The following is a 25504-nucleotide window of genomic DNA, read 5'->3' on the forward strand; positions in this document are numbered from 1 at the left end:
CACTGAGTTTAAAGGGTTTATGCGGCCTGTTTAATTAAAGCACATTGGAGTTGGACTCCGAAGATCTGGGATGTCAGTTTTTTTTGGGGATTTACAAGCAGCCAGTGGTTTCCATTAATGTCTGTGTTAATGCCCCCCCCCCCCCCCCCCCCCCCCCCCTCAAAACAATCAATAGCCACTTTTGTGCCTGTGTCTTTTGCTTTTAAACAAGCAGAGCAGAAGTTGAGTTGTGGCTGTAACTTTATAAAGGTGGGGAAACCTCCCAAATGCATTATGGGAGAGTAATAGGTGTGTATCTGTAAATGATGTCACGCTGTCATGGTTTACGGGGGCCACCGGTATGGAGCAGGATCCCGTTGGTAATGTTATTAGTGACAACCCGGGCCTTTCCTGCTCTATGACCAGTCAAACACCTCTACTGGGGGAACATTTGGCCCCATCAGTGTTGAGAGAGTTCCTATTTTCCGAACAATTTGTGATTTGAGGATTATGGTGAAACGTATATAAAGGTTCGATGAACATGTTCTGTTCAGTTTCCGGGGTCCTATGATAGATATGAATGACGTGCAAAAAAAACCAAAACATAGATTTGTCCGATCATCTTTTTCAGAGCTGTGAGAGCACAGAGATCCAGGCAGTGATTTAAATTGCACTCCCCGGAGAGGCACATGTAGTGGGCTATAGTTTCGCACTATCGCTGCCCTGACGCATGCTGTCACAGCCACATGTGTCACACAACTGTCACAGCCACATGTGACAGTTGTGCACTCTTCTGTATGAAGCAATTAGAATATCAATTTACTCCTTGTCATAAAACTAGGATGTTGCACCAGGATCTAAATCCCATCCATTCGTGTTGCCCTGCAGGGCCGAAATGTAGGACAGGCTATTGGTCACGATTGAGTTATGACCAGAATCTGAGCTTATCATGTACATTATTTTACAATAGAAAAGAAACAACTACATACTCGGTAAAACCAAACCACAGTGACTATTATACTCATGTTGGATAGCTGCTGGTGAGGTAGCATTAGCTCATGCTAAGCTACACACTATTTCCTGTTTTCCCCAAATTGAAAACAATATTCGCTATTATTTTCCACTTTCACCGAGTTAAATCTTTTTAACCGACATCCATCCCGATCATAACTACCATATATTTAAAATATGTAACTTTCAATAAATGTCTTTATGTTTACATAATACCACCGTTTTGTTTTTTATTTGGATGCTGATTCAATCACATACTGAGGTTGGTTCCAAAGATTCAGAAAAATAATAAATTAAAGCCAAAATGATACAAAATAAAAATTAAAAAAATGTTAAAGCCAGAAATGTCCTTAATGAGGCCTGGAGTGAAGGGTTCACAACTCATCTGTTACACATTTTGACTCCGAGCCCTCATCCCGTCCCTGTCCTCAGACCATGAGGGGTCAGCAGCGTTTCACCCGCCACTGGCCCGTTCGGTGGAGACAGACTTCTGTTTTGACTATTAATCTGAATATTAATTTGGATTCATAAATCAAGATTGTGTCTTCGTGCCGGAGCGCGAGAAAGATGACGCAGTGCCGACCAGTGCGCTCAGTCTGGAGGCTCGAGCCACGCGGTACGTATACCGGATAATGGGAAAACTCAATATGACAGCTGCCTCCTAAATTACAATATACAGTATGTAGCATGGTTAGCGGGAGGAACCGGGCAGTTATTTGTTGTTGTTTTTTTACCAGACATAAATCCATCCTGACAACATAATCAGCGTTGCTTTCTCATGGAAAAGACAGGAGTTTCACTCGACGCAGTGGCCAAACGTGTCAAATGGCTTCATGTCCAGAAACGCGCGGGAGGGGGGGGCGGGGGGATGAAACAACAGACTCACACTCAAAACAAATTAGCTCACGGCTGCACGAGCGTCCACGTGAACGGGGCCCCTGTACTTTCTGTTGTGGGATGTGAACGCCATAATTATTGCAACAGCGGTGTATATGTATGTCCTTGATGAAAAAACAACAGCAAAAAAAAACATTTCTTTCTTCTTTTTTTTTTGTTCCATTTTCGTTCATGTTTCGGAGAGATAACTTTCTTGTTTCTTTAATAAGAGCATCTCCTGGCACTGTTTTAAAGGGTCCCCCCTCCTTCCCCCACCCTGTAATTGAATAACAGATAAGGTCCACATCTCGCTCATTATGGAAGCTTTAGGCAAGTATAAAGAACCAGTTTACAGCCTTATAAACTCCCACGCCCAGGATGCTCCAATTTCCTGCGGAGCCTAATTCAAATGTTCCACGGTTGAAAAAACTTGAAAGGCCACGATGACACACGCTGATCTGTGAAATCTCCCCCGAATGTCTTCTTTATGAAAGTTGGGATGAGAGGAATTCATTAAACATCTGTGGGTGGTGCATATGGGCAACTGTGGCAAAAAGTCCTTTGCCAAACTGAACCGTTTCCAAATCTGAAATCTGCAACACGCCCACATTCACTAATTACTTGACCCTATTCCTGCAGAAGCTCCTCTACACTGGAGGTGTTTTAGGATTCACGCGCCAGATCCATCAGTGGAGGAGAAGACTTGTTTCGTCGCATTAATGCAGATCCGGGTTTCCTTGAGACAAAGCCTCTCCAATATGTCGTGGCCTCGGACACTTTGCGTTGTCTGCTTGAGTAGCCCTTCCCCCAGGCACGTATGTGTGTGTGTGTGTGTGTGTGTGTGTGTCATGCTGGCAGGCGTTGACATAACTGATGCGCATTATGAGTTATGCATAAGGCCATATGAGCCTCGTTATTGTCATTGATATAATGTGAGCCCCGAGCCCCACTGTACACGTGTGCCACATGCACTGCGGTCTGGTTGAGGGTGATTGATATGAAAGTCCTGAGCGATGAGAGGCCTCTGGATCAGGTGAAGGAAACCAACGAGGACGAGGTTGTTTTCAAAATAGCAATGAAGCATTTTGCAAATGGAACGTACGCATAAATTGAGGCGTGTGTTTTTAGTTTTTTTTTAAGTTTTGAAATAGAAATGCCAAGGATGCTCTCTCTCACGTGTGGTTCCATCAGAAAGTCTTTATAACACACCGCTTGTTGTTGTGCGGCGCTTCAAGTGTACAACCAGGGCCGGATTCACCCACCATAGAGGGGCCCATGTGAGCTGTAGGCCTTCTTCTTAAAGCTTCACCAGCTTGGGTTTGAGTCCACCCTTGTGAGTCCAACCTCTCTGTTTAGCTCACTTAGCCCCTGCTCCGCTAGCTGCTATGTAACTAAAGGGAAGTCTCTCTTGTTCAGCGCTCCTGTCATCGGGCCCCCTCTAAGAAGTGAAACCAGGGCTTTGCTTTGCATCGTCCGGCCGCCACGACAGAACTGAAACTCTGTGAGTGCAGCTTCTGTTGAGCCGTGATGTTTAGGACTTATGGGAAATGGTGTTCGAATAAAGGCAGCTAAAAAAACATTTTTTTCTTATCCAGACATATGAAGCAAGGCACACATCATACGGTGGAGGAGGGGCCTATTCCCAGGCTGGGTTTTGTAGTTATTTGTGTACTTTTAGAAGTTTGTATTCTTTAGAGATTTTGAATGAGGTTCTCTTACTTCTGGAACGTACCGGTTTCACCTCGGCTCTCTGGATTCATCTCCAAGGATTTAAGGCGTTTTTCCATTTGAATTCATGTTGTGTTTTTTGTGCCGCTGTTACCAAATTAACCTGAACACCTATTCAAATGAGTGAATCCTGGAGGCTCAAAGGTGTGATACCTGTGACTGCAGACGGCGAGAAAACGTGTATGAACATGAAGGTTCCACCTGAGCTTACCTTCTCGTAATAAATATACATGTCCGACAAAGGCTTGTAGTGAGGATGTGAGTAATGCCCCCAGCACCACCCATCACTTAAAGGCAATTTTAGCAGCCAATTGGACAACATTTTGAGGGCTTTTGAAAAATAAAATGTCACAATTTCACATTTGATTTGTTATTGAAAAGCCCCCTACATTATGGGCCAGCAGTGGGCCAGCATGAGCAATACCAGGAGGCAGCTAAATGGAATGCAGCCGTCATTCATTTGATCGTTTATGATTTACACCTGTGATTTTTAATGACATTATTTTTTATTATATAAGTGATCTCTGAAGGAAATATAAAGTTTGTTCATTTCAAAAGGATCAGCATTGTTTCTGATTGGGCTTTTTAGACATCTAAGCTGCTGTCGTTCAATTGAATTAAAATATCAATATTTCAACGTGAATCAGTTTCTACATGCATATATAAACAGTCTCAAAAAACGCAGTTGAAATACCAGTTTATGTCACCTAGACGTTAGTTTGAGTGAGTTTTTTTTTCTTCCCCAAGACATCAAGGCATCTTTTGAATTGCAAATGTGTGATTTTGCAGGAATGGCTTGCTCCTCTCAGTAGATCAAAAATAATAACACCTGACATCTGATACATATTCCTTTAAAAAAAAAAATGGATATAAACTAGTTCTATTTTGAAGTGAGTGACCTTTTAATAAAAATGTCACGAAAAGATAGTGGTTTATTTTATTCTTTGTGTAGGCTAGATTGAATTTATTGCTCTTCGCCTACTTCAGCCAGGGTCTTTGTTAATGGATAAAACACCTCAGATAGTCCTGATTCCGTTTCTGATTGGATTTTCTGTAAAAAAAAAAGAAAAAAGAAAGAAGGATAATGATCAGCGTAGTCTTCATAAAAACCCATGTAGCATTCGTCCCGGCGGAGCACTGTATACAGCCTGTTTGTTCAGAAATTCAAAAGAACGTACAGCGATTTAACTCCGAATTGGATTTCCACCTTTTCACCACGTAATGACTGAATCAGCCCCACAATGCCTTTTTTTCTGGTTTCCTAAGGATCACATGAATAAATTAAACGCGTCCAGCATCCCTCGTCTTTTTATGCCTCACAGTGGCCCTTTGATAGAAACAAGGAGGCTCCTCCATGTAATTACACTTGATCATGTTTGCATATGTCACTCCCACAGTCTCTGTCACGCTCTCCGATTTCGGATGCTCCTGGGAACCTCTCCCTAATCCACAAGTTAATGTTTCAACCGCCTTTTTTTTTCTCTTCTTTTTTGTTACATTTCCCAAGGATGGATGAATTGGAGGTGCGGAATCAGACATCCTGTCTGGTTTATCTGGAGGAGAGAGATAAGTGTGGATTCCGCCTCTTTCAGGGAACGCACATTAACCATGCCTCGGAGGGATAGCTGGGTGTTTGGATGAGTGTGTGTGTGTGTGTGTGTGTGTGTGGGGGGGGGGGGGGGTCTGTCTGCCGGGAGCACACAGCTTTCACTCACTCGGAAAACTGTGAAAATGTCCCCTTCACACCCTCGGCAGCTCGCCCGAGCTCCGGCGCCATGTTAGTGGCGATAAAATGCCTGCGTGCAGTGGCATACGTGCAAGGAGGGCGTGCGATGTTATCCAGAGGTGTTGGACTGACAAGTCTGCGACGTGCAAACTTGTATCCTACAGTGACTCCTGACCCTGACCCCGTTACCAACGTCTGGGGGAAGAAAACACGCGTGCAAGTTTGAGATGAGTCAGCTTCGTAGGAGGGAAACTTGACAAAAAGCACAGCACGAGAAAAATGACCAAAAAAACCCTCTGCAATTTATTTATGCAACAAAAGAAAGTATTTATTTGGAATACGCATCGCCAGTACAAATTAAGAGACCATAAAACACACCTTTCAGCTATTTTTCTCCACAGAAAAAAACAGTTTTCCATTTGATACCTTTTTACATACGCAGAGATCTTAAAAGTTAAAACCTGTCAAGAAAAAAGGCTCCACGGTTTCACTCTGAAATCCTTGTAAAAAAAAGAAGTTAACATTCAAAACACTGCAGTACGTTATTTTATTGAAGAACAAAAAGGACATGCAACAAATAAAACATTTCATGTTTTACAAATTGTTCGTTTTTCTTTTCATGTCTCTTTTCCTTTTTATATATATAAAAAAAACAAATTCAAAAGCATCATTACATGAAGCTTCGATAATATTTGACAGGCAATGTGAAAAGTAGAGTTAAGTTATTATTATTATTATTATTTCTTCTTTGAGGGGTGCAAAAACAATCCGTACGTTTGCCTTGCATGGCCGGTGCTGTCAATTCACTCCAATGACTTCAGGAGACACGACTGAGGCAGGTTTCTGTGTGTACCTCCCATTATTCTGAGTGAGTGAGTCGAGGAGGAGCCCTCCGAATGATCCAAGTGAGTTTTGTTTGGTGCGATCACGCCGTGGTTGATTTCCACGCAGTAGCTCTGGAACGTCCATGATTTCATACGTGTGTAATAAATACAAACACACTGACAACTGTAAAAAAAATTTAAAAAAAAAGGGTGTACGACTGGTTGGGATTGAGTTTTGTTTTCCGATAGGGGTCCAGTTATGCTAAGAAAAAACAATGCCGGAGGGCGATGTGAACGCAAACCCTTCAGGTCCCCTTCGTCCGGACAGTAGCCATGTTGGAGGCGGGCTTGTGTCGGTGGTCTTTAGTACAAAAATAATAACCAAGATGTGGCCTTGAATCCAACAGGAACTCCGTCAGGCTGCGCTAAAATGGCTGCTGTCCAAATTCAATAGATGCAAAATAAAAATTAAAAAAAACAGAGTAAAGGTGCATATCTACATACTGTATATAGAGCATTCTTGGGCTAATTCACTTATAATGGGAGCATTAACAAAGAAACAATCCTGTAGCGAAGCCAACGTTATATCAAAGGAAAACAACAAAGCTTTTCACAAAATGGAGACATAAAAATATGTCCAAACATTATCTGGATTTGTGTGCCATCAGGGTGTTAGTTTCCGTTTCAATGTATATAAACACTTCTGCATTTCCTTGGGCTTTGAATACAGAGAACTAGAGCGTGATGACATGCGCGCTAGTACTGGGGATAATCAAATCCTATGAAAAGAGGAAAAAAAAGAAAAGCTCAAAGCTGATCCCAATGTCGAAGATAAAAAGTCAAAATTTGGTATCAAAGTATGCAAATGATATCTCGTATACATGTTCGACCACATACTATACTGTACATACAACAAAGGTCACACATTTATTTTTCACATTTTGGATTGTTTGTGTTGATGGGTGTGGCGTTTTTTAGCGTAATTTTAAGTGAACGGACTCTTGAACACTGAAAATACAAACGCTGCAGTTCTCTCTCCAACGTTCTACTTTGTTATCATAGATCAGGGGTTACGGGACAAGTAGCCTCAAGTTTATTCCAGCGCGGAAAACGATATGTTCTAGCTCGAAGTATACCTGAAAGCAATTCTTATCGGGTTAAGGATGATTTTTAATTTGTGCAAACGCAACAAACTGCTCAGAATGCCCCACCGCACTCTCGCCATTATCGCACAAATGGAATTCCACAAATGAAAAGTGAATTCAGAGAAAGGGTATGCGACGTGTCGAATCCCAACACCGTGGCACCTTTAAAAATCTGAAATGCAATTATTTTTGTTTTGGATTTGGTTACCAGCAGTATTTGGCTACATTGCTCTCACTGATACACACGGATGATGCCTGATCATATACTGTATGTCTCTCTTTCTTCCATATGCCACTCCTATATCTTAAAAATGTCCTCTGTATTGTTTTCTCTTCGTCATTTACAAACGTTACCGTTTGAGTCAAATCAGTAGGCGGTATTGTGCTTTAATGCACGTTGGCGTGCCGCAATTTCTGCTCCCGCTACCGTCGATTTGAGTGTTTACAGGTCAATTATTTTATGAATGCTGTGGCTGCAGCCAACAAGCATGACAGAACGTCGAATATCTCCACGAGAGAGTTCTCTGTTAAGTTCTTGCGAGAAAATTGTGAATTCTTTGCATTATTGTTCTGCAGATGAGCAGAAATCCTGCTTCTCTGGCGATAACATATAAAATGTCTCATATGTCACTGTCTGCTGTAGAAGTTCTGAATACAAACTAGATAAATTGAGTTATTACCTGACTAATATGACTTGACTAACATAATAATACTTTACAAAGTATGGGGTGGACATTAAAACGTATCATTATCAAAATTCACCTCCAGGTTTGAACGTTGGCACTGTAGACAGAATCGTGTGAACCGAGACAGAGGTGCCATGACAGGGCGCGGTGAAAGTGTATTTCGAATCGAGGTAGTGTGGAAGCATTTTCAATTTACAAGACGTGGGGGCGTTGCGCTGCTGACGACGTGAACACATAATAATAATAATAATAATAATAATAATAATAACAATAACAATAATAATAATAAGAAAGATACAAAGAGGCAACATGGACATCGAATGGAAACTGTACAAACTGTGGATGGGAGTCCCCTCCGCAGGCTGCTAACGGAGCCGTGGCGGTCCGGATAGGAAAAGTGAAATATTTTGTCCGTAAATGTCATCCCAGACCCCAGCTGTGTCCCGCCGCGTGACTACAAACAGTACGTCACGTCCAGTCCTGATGGGGATTGAGCTTAAGTTTTGGGAGATGTGGCTGGGAGGGCTGGGGGAGGAGGCGGGGGGAGGGGGTTGCAGTGATGGAGGAGGCTGGGAAACAGGAGGAGTGAGAGGGTGGAGGATCAGTTGGAGGTGTCAGAGTGAACGCTTCCGGGTCCTTCTGTGGGTGAAGTCACTGACGAGGGGGTCGGAGCATCCTGCCAGCCGCCGTTTGCCTGAGAGGAGAAAAAAGAAAAAAAGAAAAGGAGAGAAGCCTTACTTTCACATTCATTACTCAATGCAGCCGGGTGAAAACACAGTGAGGTACAAGGTTCTGAGGGCGAGGTAGTGTACGGGCGCAGGGCGGCATGCTGGGATAGACGCCGCCTTAAGCCAAATTGCCTCCCGGATCGGAGGAGCAGCTAACCTGGCTGGAATTACAGCTAATATTTCAGAACATGACTGACATAAAATAAATATAAAAATCATGTTTTCAACCAAGCAGAAAGGGAGTGAATTACAGTCTCCGTGCCGTCGTTCACGGCACACTCAAATTCATATAATGAAAAAAGGAGAAAAAAAACCCAGAGAAGCTGTGCGAGGTTTTGTCTCGACATAAATTCCTGTCACTTCCGTTTTAAATAATATGAATAATATATGTGAATTTTATGAAAAGACCCCCTGAAACAAAACAAGTACAATCAACGTCATGTGCACTAATTGTGACGCTGACAGAAGGAATTAACATACAATAAGAGCAATGGAGCGCCTTTCCACTACCAGAGACATGCCTGTTAGAGAGCATTTAGGATATTAATAGTACGTTTAAAGCCATCAGAATATCTGGAAATGGTCCTCGACAGCCTTTCATTAAAAAAAAAAAAGCCTGCTATTTAAGATGGCAGACGGTAGTGTGTAATCACAAAGTGGAGGGGTCAGATCGAAGAAAGTCTGACTTTGCCCGTTTCAAAACTGTAATCACGGCTGTAATCATCCACAGCATGCATTATGTATCCGCTCAGTCATTATCCAGTCATTGTGTTAGATTTCAGATAAGATACTTTCTTTCTTCACTCGTGAAATCCTCCGTCTTCAGATGTCTGGAAAACTATTTCCCTGGATACAGCATGTATCTCATTAACAAAAACAAAAAGTGAGACTTCTAAGGCTGTTACAGTGGCATTTTTCTGATTTATTTCTTTAGTTTAAAAAAAATAAAAAAATAAATTGTACCACCTTTACTGTGTTATTTATCCATTTGAGAACATAGTAAAAATGTGAATTTATATTCAGTCCTCTGAAGTAAAGACCTAAACAGGCCAGACAAGGTTGAGATGACATTTAGCTCTCTCCTACAAGATTGACAACTTTGATGGAAATTACCGCCACTTGGAAAAATATCATTGTCAAACAAAATTGCAGAGCGCATATTGCAGTGAGGCCCAAAACTCGTAACTTACGAGCCTTAGCTCCATAAATCACAGGCAAACAGCCGGGCGGACAGATATCCCGCTCTTCCATTATGCATTGCGAGGCTTCTTTACAGGATACGAGAGTGAATAACACAGCATACTGTGGCAGTGTAAGATGTGGAAGAGCAAGCAGGCGTCCAAGGAGAACCGTATCTGCGAGGTCAAAGGACTGCGAGAGAACGGGGCCTGCATACGTTAGGGGCCTCTCAGGGCCAGCACAGCTGGGGTGGGTGGGGGTGGGGGGGGGGGTTGCGCTCCGAGGCAACCGGGAAGCTATTTGAATACACATACATGTTTTTGTACGGGGGAGACATTTCATCTGATTATCATATGGCCACTGAGGCACGACGATGACAGCGGAGGAGCCGAGCCGCGGCTGTGACCGTCCTCGTCCTCGCAGCGCGGCTCGCTGTCAGGGCCATTAGTGTGGCGGGAACATGATCTGAGCAATGCGCTTGGATTGCTGTCCCAAGTCCACACTCTGCTCTCCTTGTGTCTGTCTTATCGATTTTCCCCTTTACGACACGGCTTGTCGCTGTGAATTTCCCCACTGTTTGCCGCCGCCAGCGAGCGCGCCCCCAACCAACCCCCCCCCCCCCCCCCCCCCCCCCCCCTTCCCCTCCCCCTCCGCAACTCCGAACTCTGCCACAAAATAACACAAACATGAGGCTTTTTTTCCTTCTTTTTTTCTTTGTTGGACGGCGGCGCTGTCTTTAATGGGAGCTTCTGGCTCCAGGGCTGCTAATCACGGGTCAGGTGGTCAGAGGGGATTTGAAGTCCAGTGCAGGAGGTGTCACCTGTTTGTGCGGTTGGCTCGTGGGCTGACTGTACATGGCTGCAGGTGCCGCGGCAGACCTGATCCGACGTGACAGGCTCAGACGGCGGCTCTGCGTGCGTGTGGCCAGGCCACATGCCTGCGTCTGCCGGGCAGCGTGCTGCCCGTGGCGTGGGCTATACAGAGGCAATCAACTAGGTGACCATGGAACAGAGACAAATCCCACTAAGTGGCATTCTGAGCCCCATGGCTTTGAAATAATTGGGAGGGAGAGAAGAAGGATAAGGAGAAGAAAAAATAGAATCCTTACATTGATGCCCTGCGGACTGTACATCTGGTTGGCTGTGTGTCCTTCACTGTATCCGCCTGTCTGACTGATAACATGGCGAAGGGTATCCACCTGAAACATTCAGAGACAACAAACAAAGCAAGGTCAGAGTCAACACAAGGGAAGCTCAAGAGCAAAGAGAGAGGGATGACAAGACGGCGAGGGGGACGACAAGGGTACACTGCTGCGAGTATATCCTTGGAGATGACACGGTGCAATCAAACAAACAAGAAACGTAAGCTTTCTGCTTGTTAGAATAAAAACTATTCACATGGTCAACAGATTGTGAGAGATAGCCTGCCCGTGAGACTGTGAGGCCAGTACAAGCCTGTACAGCCGGACATTTTCACTTGCCATAGCAGGAAAGCCAACGGGTGTTATGATGTTGTTTTTAAACTGTTGGGTTAGCTCCCCTTTTGGGGCGTAGAAGTACTGCAATGTGGGTGTGCATGACCGTGGGTAAAAACACATGCAGTGGAAATGCAGTAGAACCAATCTGTGGGGCAACCATGTGAGAGCAACAAACACAAAATGAGTGCTTTCATGCCCGCAAGGCTCGGAAGAAATTCAGGTTAGCGGCATATTTTCAGACAAAATGAAATAGCAAGAAAAGAAAACCCGCTAGTATTCCGACTCGAGACGGTTCGCACACAGTTCCGAGATGGTTACCACCATTGCTAGCCTCAAATTAGCTTGATTTGATTAAAATGTAACATCTGTAGCTCTTTGTCGACAAGCAGAACCAAATGCAAACAAGTGGCGTGTCCTGCCTTTAGAACTAGCTTAGTGGACTGAATTTGGGTTCTGATATGACTTGAATACGACTACTTCTAAGTCTTTATAATCATTACACCTGTGCGTGACAAGCCAACATGTCTACTGGGGGTGTGAGGTGGGTCTGCCCCAGTATCATCTGCTGTGCAGCTCGCGGCCCTACCTGTGACTGCACGTTGGCTCCCACCTGAGCCCCCTGGTACGAGTCCCCATTGAGAGACTGCACGCTCATGAACAAGTCCCCGGAGTTTGACATGTTAAAAGAGCCGCCAGAACCTGAAAGGAGAGAGGGAGCAGTCGCATCACAGAGAGACAGAGAGCAAGCAGCGTAAGCAAGTCGGCCGGTCCAGGCGGCAGCCTGGAGGGGCACCATGCAGATGTTAGCTAGCAGCCAGGCAGGCTCTGTTAGATGAGAGGAATGCGGCCATTTTAGAGCAAATCAATGGACACATGAGGACAGAAGAAACACAGCTGTAGCCTGACACAAGGGGTGGTTGTGTCAAGTACACGTTTTGGCCGCCAAACTGTAAAATAAGCAAGTCATTTCTATGTTGGTTATTCATGGGGAAGCTAACTTACAGTCCAAAAGCAGTCCAAAGGCCCTTTCTTGCCATCCAACGCAAGTTCAAAGTATTAATAGGATTGCATTTCGGAGTTAAATGTGCTTTAATTCAAAATTCAGAGCATCAGTATAGCAGTAAACAACAACTTTCTCAGTAAAGATATGATATAAGCGGCGGCGGCCACCTTCTCATGGACTTCTCGTGAGAGCCATGCTAGTTTTGCTAACCTTGGACACAACCGGATCTATCAGTTAAGAAGGAACCGGCTGGTAACAGGGCCTTCATAACCCGGGCTCCCTCTGGCGCCCTGAAGCTTTGAGAGACTTTTCTACGCAACAAACCGGATCCGCACCTGAGAGGGTCCATGGTGACTGGACGTACTAGAGGAAGGAGAACTAATTGGCACTAAAGATTACGATGACATAATCTAAACTTTTCAACTCAAAGCCCAGCTGCAGGTAAGCCAGTGTTTGTTTTTTATTCCGCCGTGGCAAATTATGATTGTGGTTTCTGTTCTAAAGTTCTGAGTTATTTTCATTTGTTGTTCAATTTGTGTTTCATGCAAAGTTGGAAATTGTGATTATTTGTACTGTGCCCAAGTATTTATTTTCTTTTGAGATTTTCCAACAAAAGCCATATTTTTCACCCCAGAAAGGAAATGGGACAACAAGCTTTAATGTTATTGTCGTTAACTAAATGTAATTTATGATGCGGTTAAGATCGCTACTTGAACAACTAGTAAAGTGAAACACTAAATGCCAACCAATATGGATTTAAGCAGAATATCTTGTAAGATAAAGATGTTGTGAATACATTTTGGAAATGATTACATCCATCTTCTTATCGATGAATTTTGACTTTTGGACTTGAACACTGGAGTTATTGGAAATGTCTGGATAACACCCGTCAGAAACAATCCTATTCAGCCACCACTGGAAACTCATTCTACAAATATGTATAATGCTAATAAAATAAAAAAGTATAGCCTAATCTTTATTTGCATAAATACTGGGTTCAAACACAATGAATACAATGAATAGATATGCAACATTTTTAATATATACGTAGCATTGAATGTTAGAATTGGGTTGTCAACGTTCTGAAAGAAGCTTTGAACTATTCAGTCCAGCTCTAGATATTATCGTGTTACTTTCTTGTTTATGTAGATAGCCTTTCAATCTTCTAAAAATAAGATAGAACTTTTAATATTTATTTAATTAATCCCAAATGAAATTCTTATAGCAGTGATTGCTCAAAAATTACAACAAAATAAGAATAACAACACGCAACTGAGTGGTAAACTGTGTGTTGTAATGCAAGCTTCGTTTATGCTGCTGGTCTGTCTGTTTGCGCTGTTGGTGCTGATGTTGAGAGCTGTGTGGAGGCAATCCCTCAATCATAGATATGCTCTGAATTTGTAATTTAGCACCTTTAAGTATTCTGTGTTCGGCTCAGGATGTGATTAGCCTAGCCAGGAACCTTCAAACAAAACTTGTGGGACCTTTGATTTTATTTTGTGACTACTTGGCACACCATGACAACAGTGTAAACAAATCAGTTTTGGAGTGGTCTAAGAGTACATTTGTTCACTTTTCATGGATTGAAGCTAGTTGTTTGCGTCTGCTTCCCATGCTTGTTCCATGCTAGGATAAACATGTTTCCTGTTCTGACTCCTGGTGAGACTGTAAATACACAACTTTAACACAATAATTGACTGTAGATTTAAAAGATGAGGCTAGCAATATTCTTTTTTTTTTTACTGTCAACAAGTCTCATAAAATGACCAACATTAATTAATTAAATTAAGGACTTTACGACATAGAAAATAGTTATATATATTAGTTATATAGGTTCAGTTTTAAAAAGGTTATGTCAATTCCTGTTCTTTGCAATGTTACTACCCAAACAGAAGCAACAAATAGAGACTATTTGGGGTATTAGATTTGGTGTTAATGATTATATACATAGAATTTATGTGAGATTGTGTAGAATGTGAAGAAAAAAATGTTCTTGGTAATTCGGTTTAAAAGTATGGCTCGATGATTGTTTTCGCTTGTTTTTTGACGACAATGGCAACTATGGCACAGAGAAAGAAGATGTAGGAGGCAGCACTTGTTAGTAGAATCAATTATTGTTGATGTTGTCTTTTAATGTGATTTGTTGACAATAACAAAAGAAGGACAGAAAGATCCCCAGAACTATCCATATAATGTGAGTACAGCAGAACATGATGGAAACAGAGTTAAATAGTCACACATGAAGAATAGGATTCATTGAGATGAAGACAAAAGGACAGTAAGCATAGGGAGACTTGGCATGGGGCTCAGGTCGGCTTATCTCTGACATAGCTTTGGTCTAGAAGTGTAGTTGTACTTGTTAAGGTGACCTGTTCAATATAATAATGGTGCATTACCAGGTGATAGGAGTCCTTTGTACGAGAACGGCCTTTTTGTTAGTCCTAATTTGTTCATGCCTTACAAATCACCAGCACCAGCATTGAAATAGCCTCAGACTGATATACTGCAATAGTTGTTTAGTTGTAGTAATGCACAGAGAGGAGGTACATGTCTAATAGCTGATCAGAGCCAGGGACTTCCTGTCTCACCTGCAGAGTTTGGAGTTGAGGGTGAATTTGCTTGGCTTCCATGTGAGGATGCATTAGCCGCATTCACGGCAGTTCTCGCAGCGTACATGTTGGCTTCTTCTTGGAACTTACCAATGTTTTTCTTGTATCTGATTCTTTTATTCCCAAACCAGTTGGAAACCTGAGCAGACAAACAAGAGAGAGTAGTTTAATGCTCACGAAATCTCAACACACAGAGCCTCACCACATTTAGGGGGGTGGGAAGGGGGGGGGGGAGCAAGCATTCAGAGATATCAGGGTGGTCTTTTCTAGCTTAGCCGTAATGGCATGTAACACTACAGAGAGGTAGAGGCTACATAGACTGGTGCTGCGAATCCACATTAGTGCCAGAATGGAATGATTGCCAATAACAGTCTCATTATGTCACCATGACTGCAGCTATCATCAGAACTCACGCACGCACCAATCAGTCAACATCCGCTAACACCCATTACTGCTAATGGACTCCCAGATGACGCCAGGGGGGTAATCCCGGCGCTAATGATAAACAACATTAAAATGAAAACCAAATCAATCCTGCAAAGTTTCCAATACACAGAGTAGGTAAACATCTCCTTTATTATGGCCAAGAAACAGAAAGTCTACAAATCATTCAGCCGCCGAGCAGCTTCCACAATCAGGCCCAGATGCATCCTCAAATCATTTGGTATAAATTAATGAAACCAATTGAGAAAACAATCCATTCCCAAATGATGGATTTAAAACACAAACTGCTGTTTACCTTGGCGTTGCTTCCCTTATTATCAACTCTCACGGGATTGAAACAACTTGAGCGCTAGAATGCAAAGATGAAAACAACAAACAAGCGGCCTAAATATTTGACCCTTGTTTTTGCTCGTCGGCGGCCACGGCGCAAACAACAACGGTCTTTTTTTAAATTATTATTATTAATCAAATAATAGTTTTGTCAAATGTTTGGATGAGTAGCCAACATAATTAAATAATAATCATTTAAGAATCCCATGAAACAAAGAAATGTGTTTTAAAACAGAAGTTGTCTATATAGAACAGAACTTGTTCCACTATATGATGAGATAAGATCTTTGACAGCAGTGTTGTCTCTAGCCTGCGTTACTTCAATAAAAACAAAAGAGTCATTGGTCAAAAATAGCTTTGTCTGGTTTGAATTACAAGACGACAAACTTATGACATGGCATATATTTATACTTTGAGTCCTTTGTTGTCTCCCAGGAAGGTACCACTGAAAGATTAGAGAAGCTGTCTGTACCCATGACAGTCAGAAAACTTATTATTAGGTTACTTGCCAAGACGCTCGCAGCCGCTTCGGATTAGAAATCTGGTTTATCTACGTCCTCTGTACAGTGGTGTTCCTACAGGTGATGGTGTGGTGTGCACTGATCTGTGGTGTACCTGGGCAACTGTGATGGCGCACTTCTTTGCCAGCTCCTCTTTAGCCTCTTCGCTGGGGTAGGGGTTACTGAGGTGCGAGTAGAAATACTCGTTCAGGATCTCTGTCGCCTGCTTGTTGAAGTTTCGTCTTTTCCGTCTGCAAAAACAGCAGAGGCAAGTTAAAACAGGAGTGGAGTTTACAATGACCGCTAAGCTGTAGCTTGAAGTAAAATGACCCCAGACCATTCTTCACGAGAGGAAGAGATTATACCGTCCCGCGGTTCCTTGCGGCAGCATCACGGCAACCTCCGTCGCATAATTACGTAGCCTAGTGTAATTCTCATAGCAGTTGTCTTTCCCTAAGTCCTTGTTAAGTCTTCTTCATATCTTTGCTTGACCTCACGACAAAACAACCATGTGTTAAAAATGCCTTTGCGGGATAGAAACTTTTCTTCTTTTTTTTACGAACTAAAATGTTAACTTAATAGTCGACTGGTCTTCAAATAATGGGGTCTCTTTAGGTCTTTGCTTTGTGCAAGCTACTGCCACACTAGACACTTATCAATTTAGACTTCATGAACAACTGACAGGAAGTGGCAGTAGCAGTAACGGCACATTGAGGGCCATCATATTCTACTAAAAATCTACGATTGCGGGAAGTAACATTTGAAAAGTGCCAATTAGATAATCATATATGTATATATATATATATATATATATATATATATATATATATATATATATATATATATATAAAGTAATGATGAAAATACCTATTGGTGGGGCTGCGTATCAAACCCCAATACTTAGACGTATCTAGATCACATGTCTGGTCAAACAGTTCTAAATTTAATACAAATTACCAATTTAGATTTAGAGATTTAGAGTTTATGGCATTTTCAGTTCTTGTAATCTTTGTGGTTTGTGGTTGAGGTTTGCACAAAAAGGAACAAATGAATATTCCTTCATTTTCTTTAAACCTGCAGCCTTTTATTTGGCCACTTGGGGGCAGCGCAACAAGCTGTGTGCACATATGAAGTTGTTGTGGCAAACAGGTTTGCACACAGTTGTGTATTTACACATCCGGCAGACACATGACATCGTTTGAAGAGGGGAGGGGAAATATCCGGCACCCATGAAACCAAAACAATGCTGTCATTTGTTCCATGGTTAATGCAAACATGTTAATTAGAGCAGCTTTACAGCGAGTATTGTACCAGCATTGTCTTTGAGTTCAAAAGGTACAGACTAACCGCGTCTAATGGTAAACACACGGAAAATCCAAAGTTAAATCGGTATATTGCAACATGCTCCAAATACATGGCTGCACAGATCACACATGAAATACTAGCATACATTTGATCAAAGCTTCCATACCCCCCCCTTAAAGCAGACAGATACCACATGCCGATGCCCACGAGTTGACTGACCCTCCATCTCCTGCACCTATCAGGTCATGTCTGCATGTGCCACATCTGAAGAGGGCTTTGCATAAGCTGCAGGGGAACCCTGTAAAATCTCTATGCATGTATCCACCGGTGAGGAGATTTGTGCTAAAATCTCTGTCCCGCACTCCAAAGCCTGCTTGAGAATATGCAAATGTGCACAGCGTGAGCTCCAGCAGCCAGTAGATTAATCAGCGGCGCCGAGCATGGCGGAGCCTCTCAACCAGTGAAAGCTCTCCTCTCCTCTCCCGTCCCCTTCCCTCCGCACCGCACCGCCACAATCATTTGCAAGAGAATAGATAGGGAGCTTTGTAAGAGAGCGCATGCCTCATTTAAATGTTATGCCTCCGACTCCGACTTTTGAGTGACATTTATCCTCGGAGAAATGTATGCAAATCCAAAGCGAGCATCAAAAGGAACAAGCGATTACATTAAAAAAGGGAAATCGTTAGCGCTATGGAGCACGCGGTGAACTCTTATTGGCCAGCGTTGCTGGGTATGCTGGTACAAATGGCATCCATAGATGCAGCCTCGGATGCATGTGTGTGTGTGTGTGTGTGTGTGTGTTTAAGCAGCAATTACAGCATGTGTTACAGCATGTTTATAGCATGATAGGCCTCCTACATCGGCCATTCAAATGGATATCAGACCAAGCAAGGGAGGCACATGATGATTTGCAACGTTTGTTACAACTGGGGATGTTGTGAAGCGCGCCCTGTGCACAGTGACAAAAAAAGAGACACACACACAGACACACACACACACACACACACACACACACACACACCTGGCATCGAGGAAGCGGGAGCGCAGGATCATGACGGCCTCGCAGGTGCTCTGCTTGAGCTGCATCTGGATGGAGCTGAACTTGCGGTGAATGATGTTCACCATGCGCTCGATCTCTTTGGGCGAAATCGGCCGCGTGCGCGACTGCTCCCGCAACAGGTTCATCACGTGGGTGGTGAACTCGTTACACGCCTGTGAGGAGGACACACACACACATGCACACACACGCACACGCACACAAACACAAACACAAACACACAGGGGTAAATATTTAAAAAACTTTAATTTTGCCAATGTGGCCACATTCAAATTCACAACTGCATAAACCCACATCTGCACACGCACGCACACACAATGTCGTACAGTATTTAAAAGTCACAGATTAAATTAAAAAAAAGAAAAGACAATGTAGTTCTGGGGCAAGCTTTCTCACAGAGCCAAGGGGGAATACGAGCGCTGATATATTTCATATTTAACAGAAGTGGTGATGGCAGTGTGTTGAGAGGAACCAATGACAGCTGTTCTTCTTCTCAGACACACTTTCACAGCGCAGCCACCCTGAGAGACGAACACGCCACAACGTTTTTCATTCATCCAGCCCGTGTGACACCAGGCGTGAATCTACCACAATATTACACTCCGACTCTGCGTCTCTTACTGTCTCCTCTTCTTTATTTCCTCTCCTCCCCGTCGATCTCTCTCTGGATTTAGCCGTGTCAGGCTTTGTCTGTGTCTGTCTATCTGTGTGTTCATCTGTCTTACTCGCATGCATCTGAAAGGGACGCCATTGTCATGAATGCGTCGGTTACGAAGGCATTGAGAGGAAATCACCCCCCCCCCCCCAACATACTTTCAAGACTATACTTGGAAAACTCACAGAGACGCACAACAAACTGCATATGCCAAACTATTCTGGGCCGAGAATACAATCTGAAGGGAATTCTGACTGAGAGGGATTCATGTTGAGGAAACATTGATTTAAGATGTAGACAGTCTGTGAAATGTATGTCCAAGCAGCCATTAACTGACTTTAAGTGCTCTGACTGCATATTTTGGTTGTTAAGGAGGGGGTATTTCGAGAAGAAAAGTATTGGAAAAACATATGCCAAAATGTGTAAAAGTCAAAAATGACCATTACAATTCCCCAAAAAGCCAGAGGGACAACACAGTGTCTTGTTTTGCCTCAAAAACTTTAAAATACTCACTATACTATCAAATAAGATGAAGAATAGCGGCAAATCCTTCGCAAAAAGAGGAGCTACAACTTCCTGTGTTTTTACTTGAATGAATGAATGAATTAAACAATAATCCAAAAATTTAAATCGACGTTTGGAAAAACAGTTTCAGCTGTAAATGCTCGGCTTTCATTACACAGAGCGCACTTGTGCTCTAATGGCATTTAGCCAGGAACCACAAAGTAATGCAGGAAAATCCACAGATTTATTTAAGGGGAAGTCCACAGACTTTAACATTAAAAAAAAGACTTCAACTGATTCTTGTGGGTGAAGAGCACCCCGTCAACACTGTTTTATTGTCTGTCTTGTAATTAAGTTTATATTTTGTGTCTCTGGAGGAGCTTCGTTAAGAATTGGAAGGTAACCCTGGAAATATGGCTAATTAATCAAGAAAATAATCGAAGCAAAAAGGTCAAACACGTTTTCTTTTTTATATCGCACTGTATTTACTTTTGCTGCTGTTACTGTTATTTGTGACAAAGGCAATGCTTTTACTGGAGAAAACAAGAAAACCCCGATCAGTGTTATTAATTCAGGATTATTAGTACGCCTCAGCCTCAGTCTGCTGTCCTCACCTGCTCGTACTTCTCCAGCTCTGTGTGGTAGATTTGTCTGATCTGGGTCAGCTTCGCCCTGTAGTCCGAGTGCTCCGTGGTGTTTTCCGCCCCCACCCCCACCCCTCCCGAGGCCGCCGCCGCCGCCGCCACCGCTGCCGCTGCCGACCCTCCGCCTTTCTCCGGTCCGGACACGCCCTCGGCCAGCAGCATGTTGTCCAGGCGCATGAGCTGGGGATCCGGGGGCTCCTCCTCCTGGGCGCCGCGGATACTCAGCACTGCAGTGAGAGCAGAAGGTCAGAGGTCAGCCGCAAAAAGGTCACACCTACGATGGCGTGATGCGCCGTAACAAGCTGTCAGACGGAGAGAGCCGGACCACCACGTCCACCAGCTCAGTGTGAGTCGTAGCAAAGAGGAAGATACACACATCTTTAATTCTCCATTCATAGCATTAGGCTCCGAACCCTTTAAACACAAAGCTCCCTGCTCTCTCTGTCCTCACCCGCTTCATCATCCACTGTTGATTCTCTAAAATCCCCCACAAAAATGTTGTCATTCACTCTGCAATAACCGGATGGCTGATTTAGATTTAAAGTCTTTTTTTTCAGCAAAAACACCAACCAATTGGGAGGATTTGATGCTTTTCTCCAGTTATCATTGTAAATTCAATATCTTTGTGGTTTGGCCACAGTAAGTCTCATTGGACCTGAGGTCATTTTTATACAAACGATTTATTGATTATGGAAATGTCTAATGAAAATAATCTCAAGTGGCAGCTTTAGATGCAACAAATTACAGTATTTAGTTATTCCCAGTGCTGCTGGATCCATCCCATAATCTATTTATTGTATTTCTCTCTCCCCCTTTTATTATTATTACTATTATCGTCATTATTTTTCGCATCTGTTTTTCATGGTACTCCTCAATAGCTGCCAGAGTGGTTGCTGTTTGTTTGTCGCATATTCTTGTGCATCTTTTGTCTTCAATTGGAAAATGAAATCTCTAATTCCCATGTTTTATTTCATCAGTGGAAAAGTGTTTTGTACACACATTGTACAGTACACGTAATACTTTGTATATATTAAATATGAACATATATTTACTGTGATTAGTACGGGTGACCTGATGAACAAAATGTTCCTCATCCTTCTAACACAGTGGAATAAACGGTAACAGCAGCAGCCTGAGTGGATACCTCGGCCTTCCACCAGAGGTCTCCCTTGCCATTCTTTGAAAGACTCAAGTCCCACCTTCCCTTCCATTTTCTGAGGTAAAAACCCTCCCAGGCTCTGACTCTTCCTCCTCCATCTGAGCACCATCCATTTCAATATAAAACACCTTCCCCTGTGTCGAGCGTTGTGCTGCTACCATTCTAAATTGATCCCGGTGTGGATATCGAAAGCGCCTCGACGGCGGCCGACCAAAGGGCCAAAGCGAGCCGGGACTTCACTCTGTGACTTTTGCCTTGTTGTCATTGAATGAGAAGGGATAGGCAGGGAGCACTTCATTAATTCAGAGACAATGGGAGCGCTTGGTGCATTAACCCCAGACTGCTGTCCGGGGTTGGTAGGCCTGGGCTGGGGGTCACCGGGATGAGAATGAGGCCTGCTGTATTCACCCCCTCCTTGCCTTTTAAGTGGGCTGGAAATGCAAATATGGCAACTGTTGGCGAGTGGGAGAGGTCAGGGGTTCAGGCCACCGGCTCAGCGGGAGGTAGATTGAGTGTGGGAGGAGTGTTGGGTGGATAGGGTGGGGGTTGGGGGGGGGGGGGGGGGGGTTGACCCTCAGGATGGCAGGACTGTACAAACATCCTGTCTCATTACCCAGACTCCTTCATCACTCCCGTAATGTATGGACGGGCTCCGAGGGGGAAATCTCGGATGGCTTCACAGCCGCCTCACCTCGGCGCTGCCGCGACTGCAAGCTGCGCCATGACCCGATCAAACGCGCCCCATCAGAAACTTTAAACCCGCCTGTCCGCTCTAGTTAACGTACATCAGCAGAGGCCCGACCCCGGCTCCTGAGCACTCACCAGTATGGAGAGGCAGTTTTTTCCACTAGAGTTACCAACTCATAAATACCAGACTAAAGTGGGTGTTAAAATGAGAGCGCACCACAAATTCCCACGGAGCAAAAAAAGGAGCTGCACTTTCTGGAAGTTATTTTCAGGAGGAAAACAACAGCTATTAAGAAAAATGACAAAAAAAGATAACAATAAGATGCTACATTTAGTATTCCAGGGTGGACTAAACACCAGTGCCGAGATTCAGAAGACTCGAGTATTGATCTCTAAATTCAGCCTATTGTGCAATTCACGTGACCCCTGAGGTAGATAAGAAAAAAAAATGTCTGGGAGGAAGCTCCAGATTTCTTCCCAAAACTCTAGACTGGCGAACGAAAAGAAGAAAAAAAAGAACTTTGATCCTCGTTTGCCAAGTTCCAACTTAAAACTCTTTATTTGAGTTTATGTACCTTGGCTACAAGCACCTCCAACATCAGTCTTATAGGAGCGCCTGTTGCAGAAAAAGGTCATTTCTGAGGAGAAACCTCTTGGAAGAGAAGAAAAAAAAACAAGACTGGGTCCAGCTTTTTGTTTTTGTAGAAACATGGAACCAAAAAAATAAAAAGGGTTGTAGAAAGCAAACGACTACGCTCAACAGGGCTGGGTATCCGAAGCCGAGCATTACACCTCGAAATAAATAGGTAAACGTGTCTTAAGCTGATAATTAACACAAACTGCCGACGCGATCCCCAGGCCTCGCTTGTTGACACGTGTACACCATCGCTAATCAGCCGAGTATCACATCCTCTCCTCGCTCGCAGCCCAGATCCCAGCTCCATTCTTGCTGCTGATCCAGCTGTCTTGGAGAGCATCTGTCAGGAGGGACCCAGGAAGGAACAATGCATTACGCCATGTTGGCTGTGTACTGTCATCCCTCATTGACAGCACATTGTCACACTTACACAGTGTCCTCTGAGCTGCTGAACAAGCTAAGTAGCTGGGGCCTATAATATCAGCTCTTGCCGCCGCCTCTTATCATACGATCTGATGGGCACCCGCTCCGAGTGGGGTTAATGTGGATCCCGCGGGGAAGGATGCGACGGCGTTTCGTTTTTTAATTCAAGCGACTAATCAGTTTGATCCTTGCAACGGCGACAGACATAATGGCAACAATCGCCTTGAGATGGAACGTGTTTTTTCCCCCCACTTGCAGGAAAACCTGCAGACCTGCTGACGGAAGCAAACAAAGATTTATTTATTCCACCCCTGAACCTAGAGCACATAATTAAAACCATGGGGGGATTATCTCAAACAAATAAAATTATGAAAGAAAAGAAAGGGATAATGTGCCTCCATAAAATTGGCTTTGCTGTGGGTCATAATTACACGACTCAGTGAGGGCCACTTTATTGGCTAATGGCGGCCTAATTGATTCATCCTAATGTTTTTTTCTGAGCCTTGGGTCTGCTGGGCACTCCCTGTCCAATAGTGCTGGTGAACTTACTTAGCCACCCGCAGACAAACATTGAAGGTTCTCAAAGGGATAAACAATTGTCTGTGTGTATACGTGCCCCCCCCCCCCTCCCCCCTCCCCCCTGAGTGAACACACATTTTCTGTATGTCTCTAATGGATGCCATTTCCCTCTTGGAGGCGTTTCAAAGATGGCTTGTTGTCAAGACGAAGCCGTATTCCTCCCTCCTGTTGTTGACAAGCAATTCTCGCAAGCAGGCGAGCACCGGGCTTTTATTGGCTTCACTTTATTTTTCTGCAAACCAAAAAACGTGGGATTTTCACATTTGTGGTTTCAGATGGATTCGCTAATATAACGCACAGAACGCAGGACTGCAGCCGAAGTGTTGGCAGGAAACCACCACCTGTGTTGACGTGTGGGATTGGGTCAAGATTTGCCGGTCGCTGGGTGGAAATGTCACCGACTGAACAAAACAGGAAAAGTAAAGCGATATTTACTTAACCTCGCCACATCTGGCCTTTTACAAATCAAATCAATAAATATAATATATATAATAGCCGGGGTAATTGGCTTTTGGAGAGGTGGATGTCTGGTTGTTTATCTGGGAATATTTATTTAATTTCCTCGATGACGGGGGGGGGGGCTTTTAGTCTTTGAGGATGAACTCGGAATATCATGCACTGAGATGATTTACGTCCTCGTTTGGGGGGGGGGGGTCAGCTTGCCTGAACCCCATCTTGCTTCTTTTCAGCAAGCACATGTGTAACGCTCTCCCCATATATTAGTCATCCGAGAAGATTGGCCCACAGCCTCATATGAAGATGGGCGTGGGTATTAAAATGCTGTGAGCAACATTTCAGAGCAGAACTGAGTACATGGCGAATCTTAATTGAACAAAGACCGTAGAATAAACTCTCTCTGAGGGGGATGGACCGTGGCAAAATAAGAAGTGGGTTGGCAGCCATGGGCTGGCGCCATAACTAGCCTCCGTGGTAAAATGTTGTCACTAGGAGAAGGACACAGGTCCGTTGCAGATTGTCACATCATCTCGCCGCTGTATGTGACAGAAGTTAGTGTGAGAAATATTAAAATTGACAGCAAATACAAGCAAGATCCAGGTCTAAAAATACGCTTTTGAGTCAGTGACAATATTTGGGATGATATCAAAAGCTTGTCAGGGGATTAAAATTTCTTCCAGGACACTGCTTGCATCTTCAAAATGGTTCAGTTTTTATAACAATATCCGACTCAAAAGAGTTACGGCACACCATGCTCTGTAGTCCAGATATCTTATCCTATCAGATTAACGGAGGCAAATGGCAGGCTGTCAAAAACCATTACCATATGTAATCCCCTTCTAGATTTTGAAGGCATGTCGACAGGGACTGTTGGCATGGCAGCCTGTCGTGGCGATTGTGTGATTGGGGGGCAGAGCCTGATATTTAATTAATGATGTTGGGCTCTTCTGTCACAGTTAGCGAGATGGACGGCCAAACGTAAAGCCCTCTGACAGAGATTGGGCACCTCAGTTCGAACTGGCAGACACCTTTTGTGAGGCCCTCCATTCTGCACCCACACGCTGAAATGTGATCCGCAGTGTTACATCACCGGCAGCAGGGCGGGGAGAGTCGGCCAACAGTGACACGCGATGCCGGTCAGGTGACAGCGTGT

General features: G+C 43.7%; 1 protein-coding gene across 2 annotated transcripts in view; it reads right to left on the minus strand.

Annotated features, from left to right (window-relative positions):
• Window positions 1-5853: 5853 nt before the first annotated feature.
• pbx1b (pre-B-cell leukemia homeobox 1b) overlaps window positions 5854-25504 on the minus strand; it is a 56230-nt gene continuing 36579 nt past the window's right edge. Inside the window, exons 3-9 of one of the 2 annotated variants that reach the window (XM_034531589.1) lie at window positions 20381-20637; window positions 18572-18762; window positions 16361-16496; window positions 14951-15110; window positions 11946-12058; window positions 10991-11080; window positions 5854-8669 (exon numbers count right to left, since the gene is read on the minus strand). In XM_034531589.1, the coding sequence (XP_034387480.1) occupies window positions 8577-8669; window positions 10991-11080; window positions 11946-12058; window positions 14951-15110; window positions 16361-16496; window positions 18572-18762; window positions 20381-20637 (1040 nt within the window). In that variant the 3' untranslated portion in view covers window positions 5854-8576. The remainder of the gene's footprint in view (window positions 8670-10990; window positions 11081-11945; window positions 12059-14950; window positions 15111-16360; window positions 16497-18571; window positions 18763-20380; window positions 20638-25504) is intronic. The other variant, XM_034531588.1, reaches the window with a different exon arrangement.

This window comes from Cyclopterus lumpus, chromosome 4, assembly GCF_009769545.1.
Source record: "Cyclopterus lumpus isolate fCycLum1 chromosome 4, fCycLum1.pri, whole genome shotgun sequence".
Lineage (NCBI taxonomy): Eukaryota > Metazoa > Chordata > Actinopteri > Perciformes > Cyclopteridae > Cyclopterus > Cyclopterus lumpus.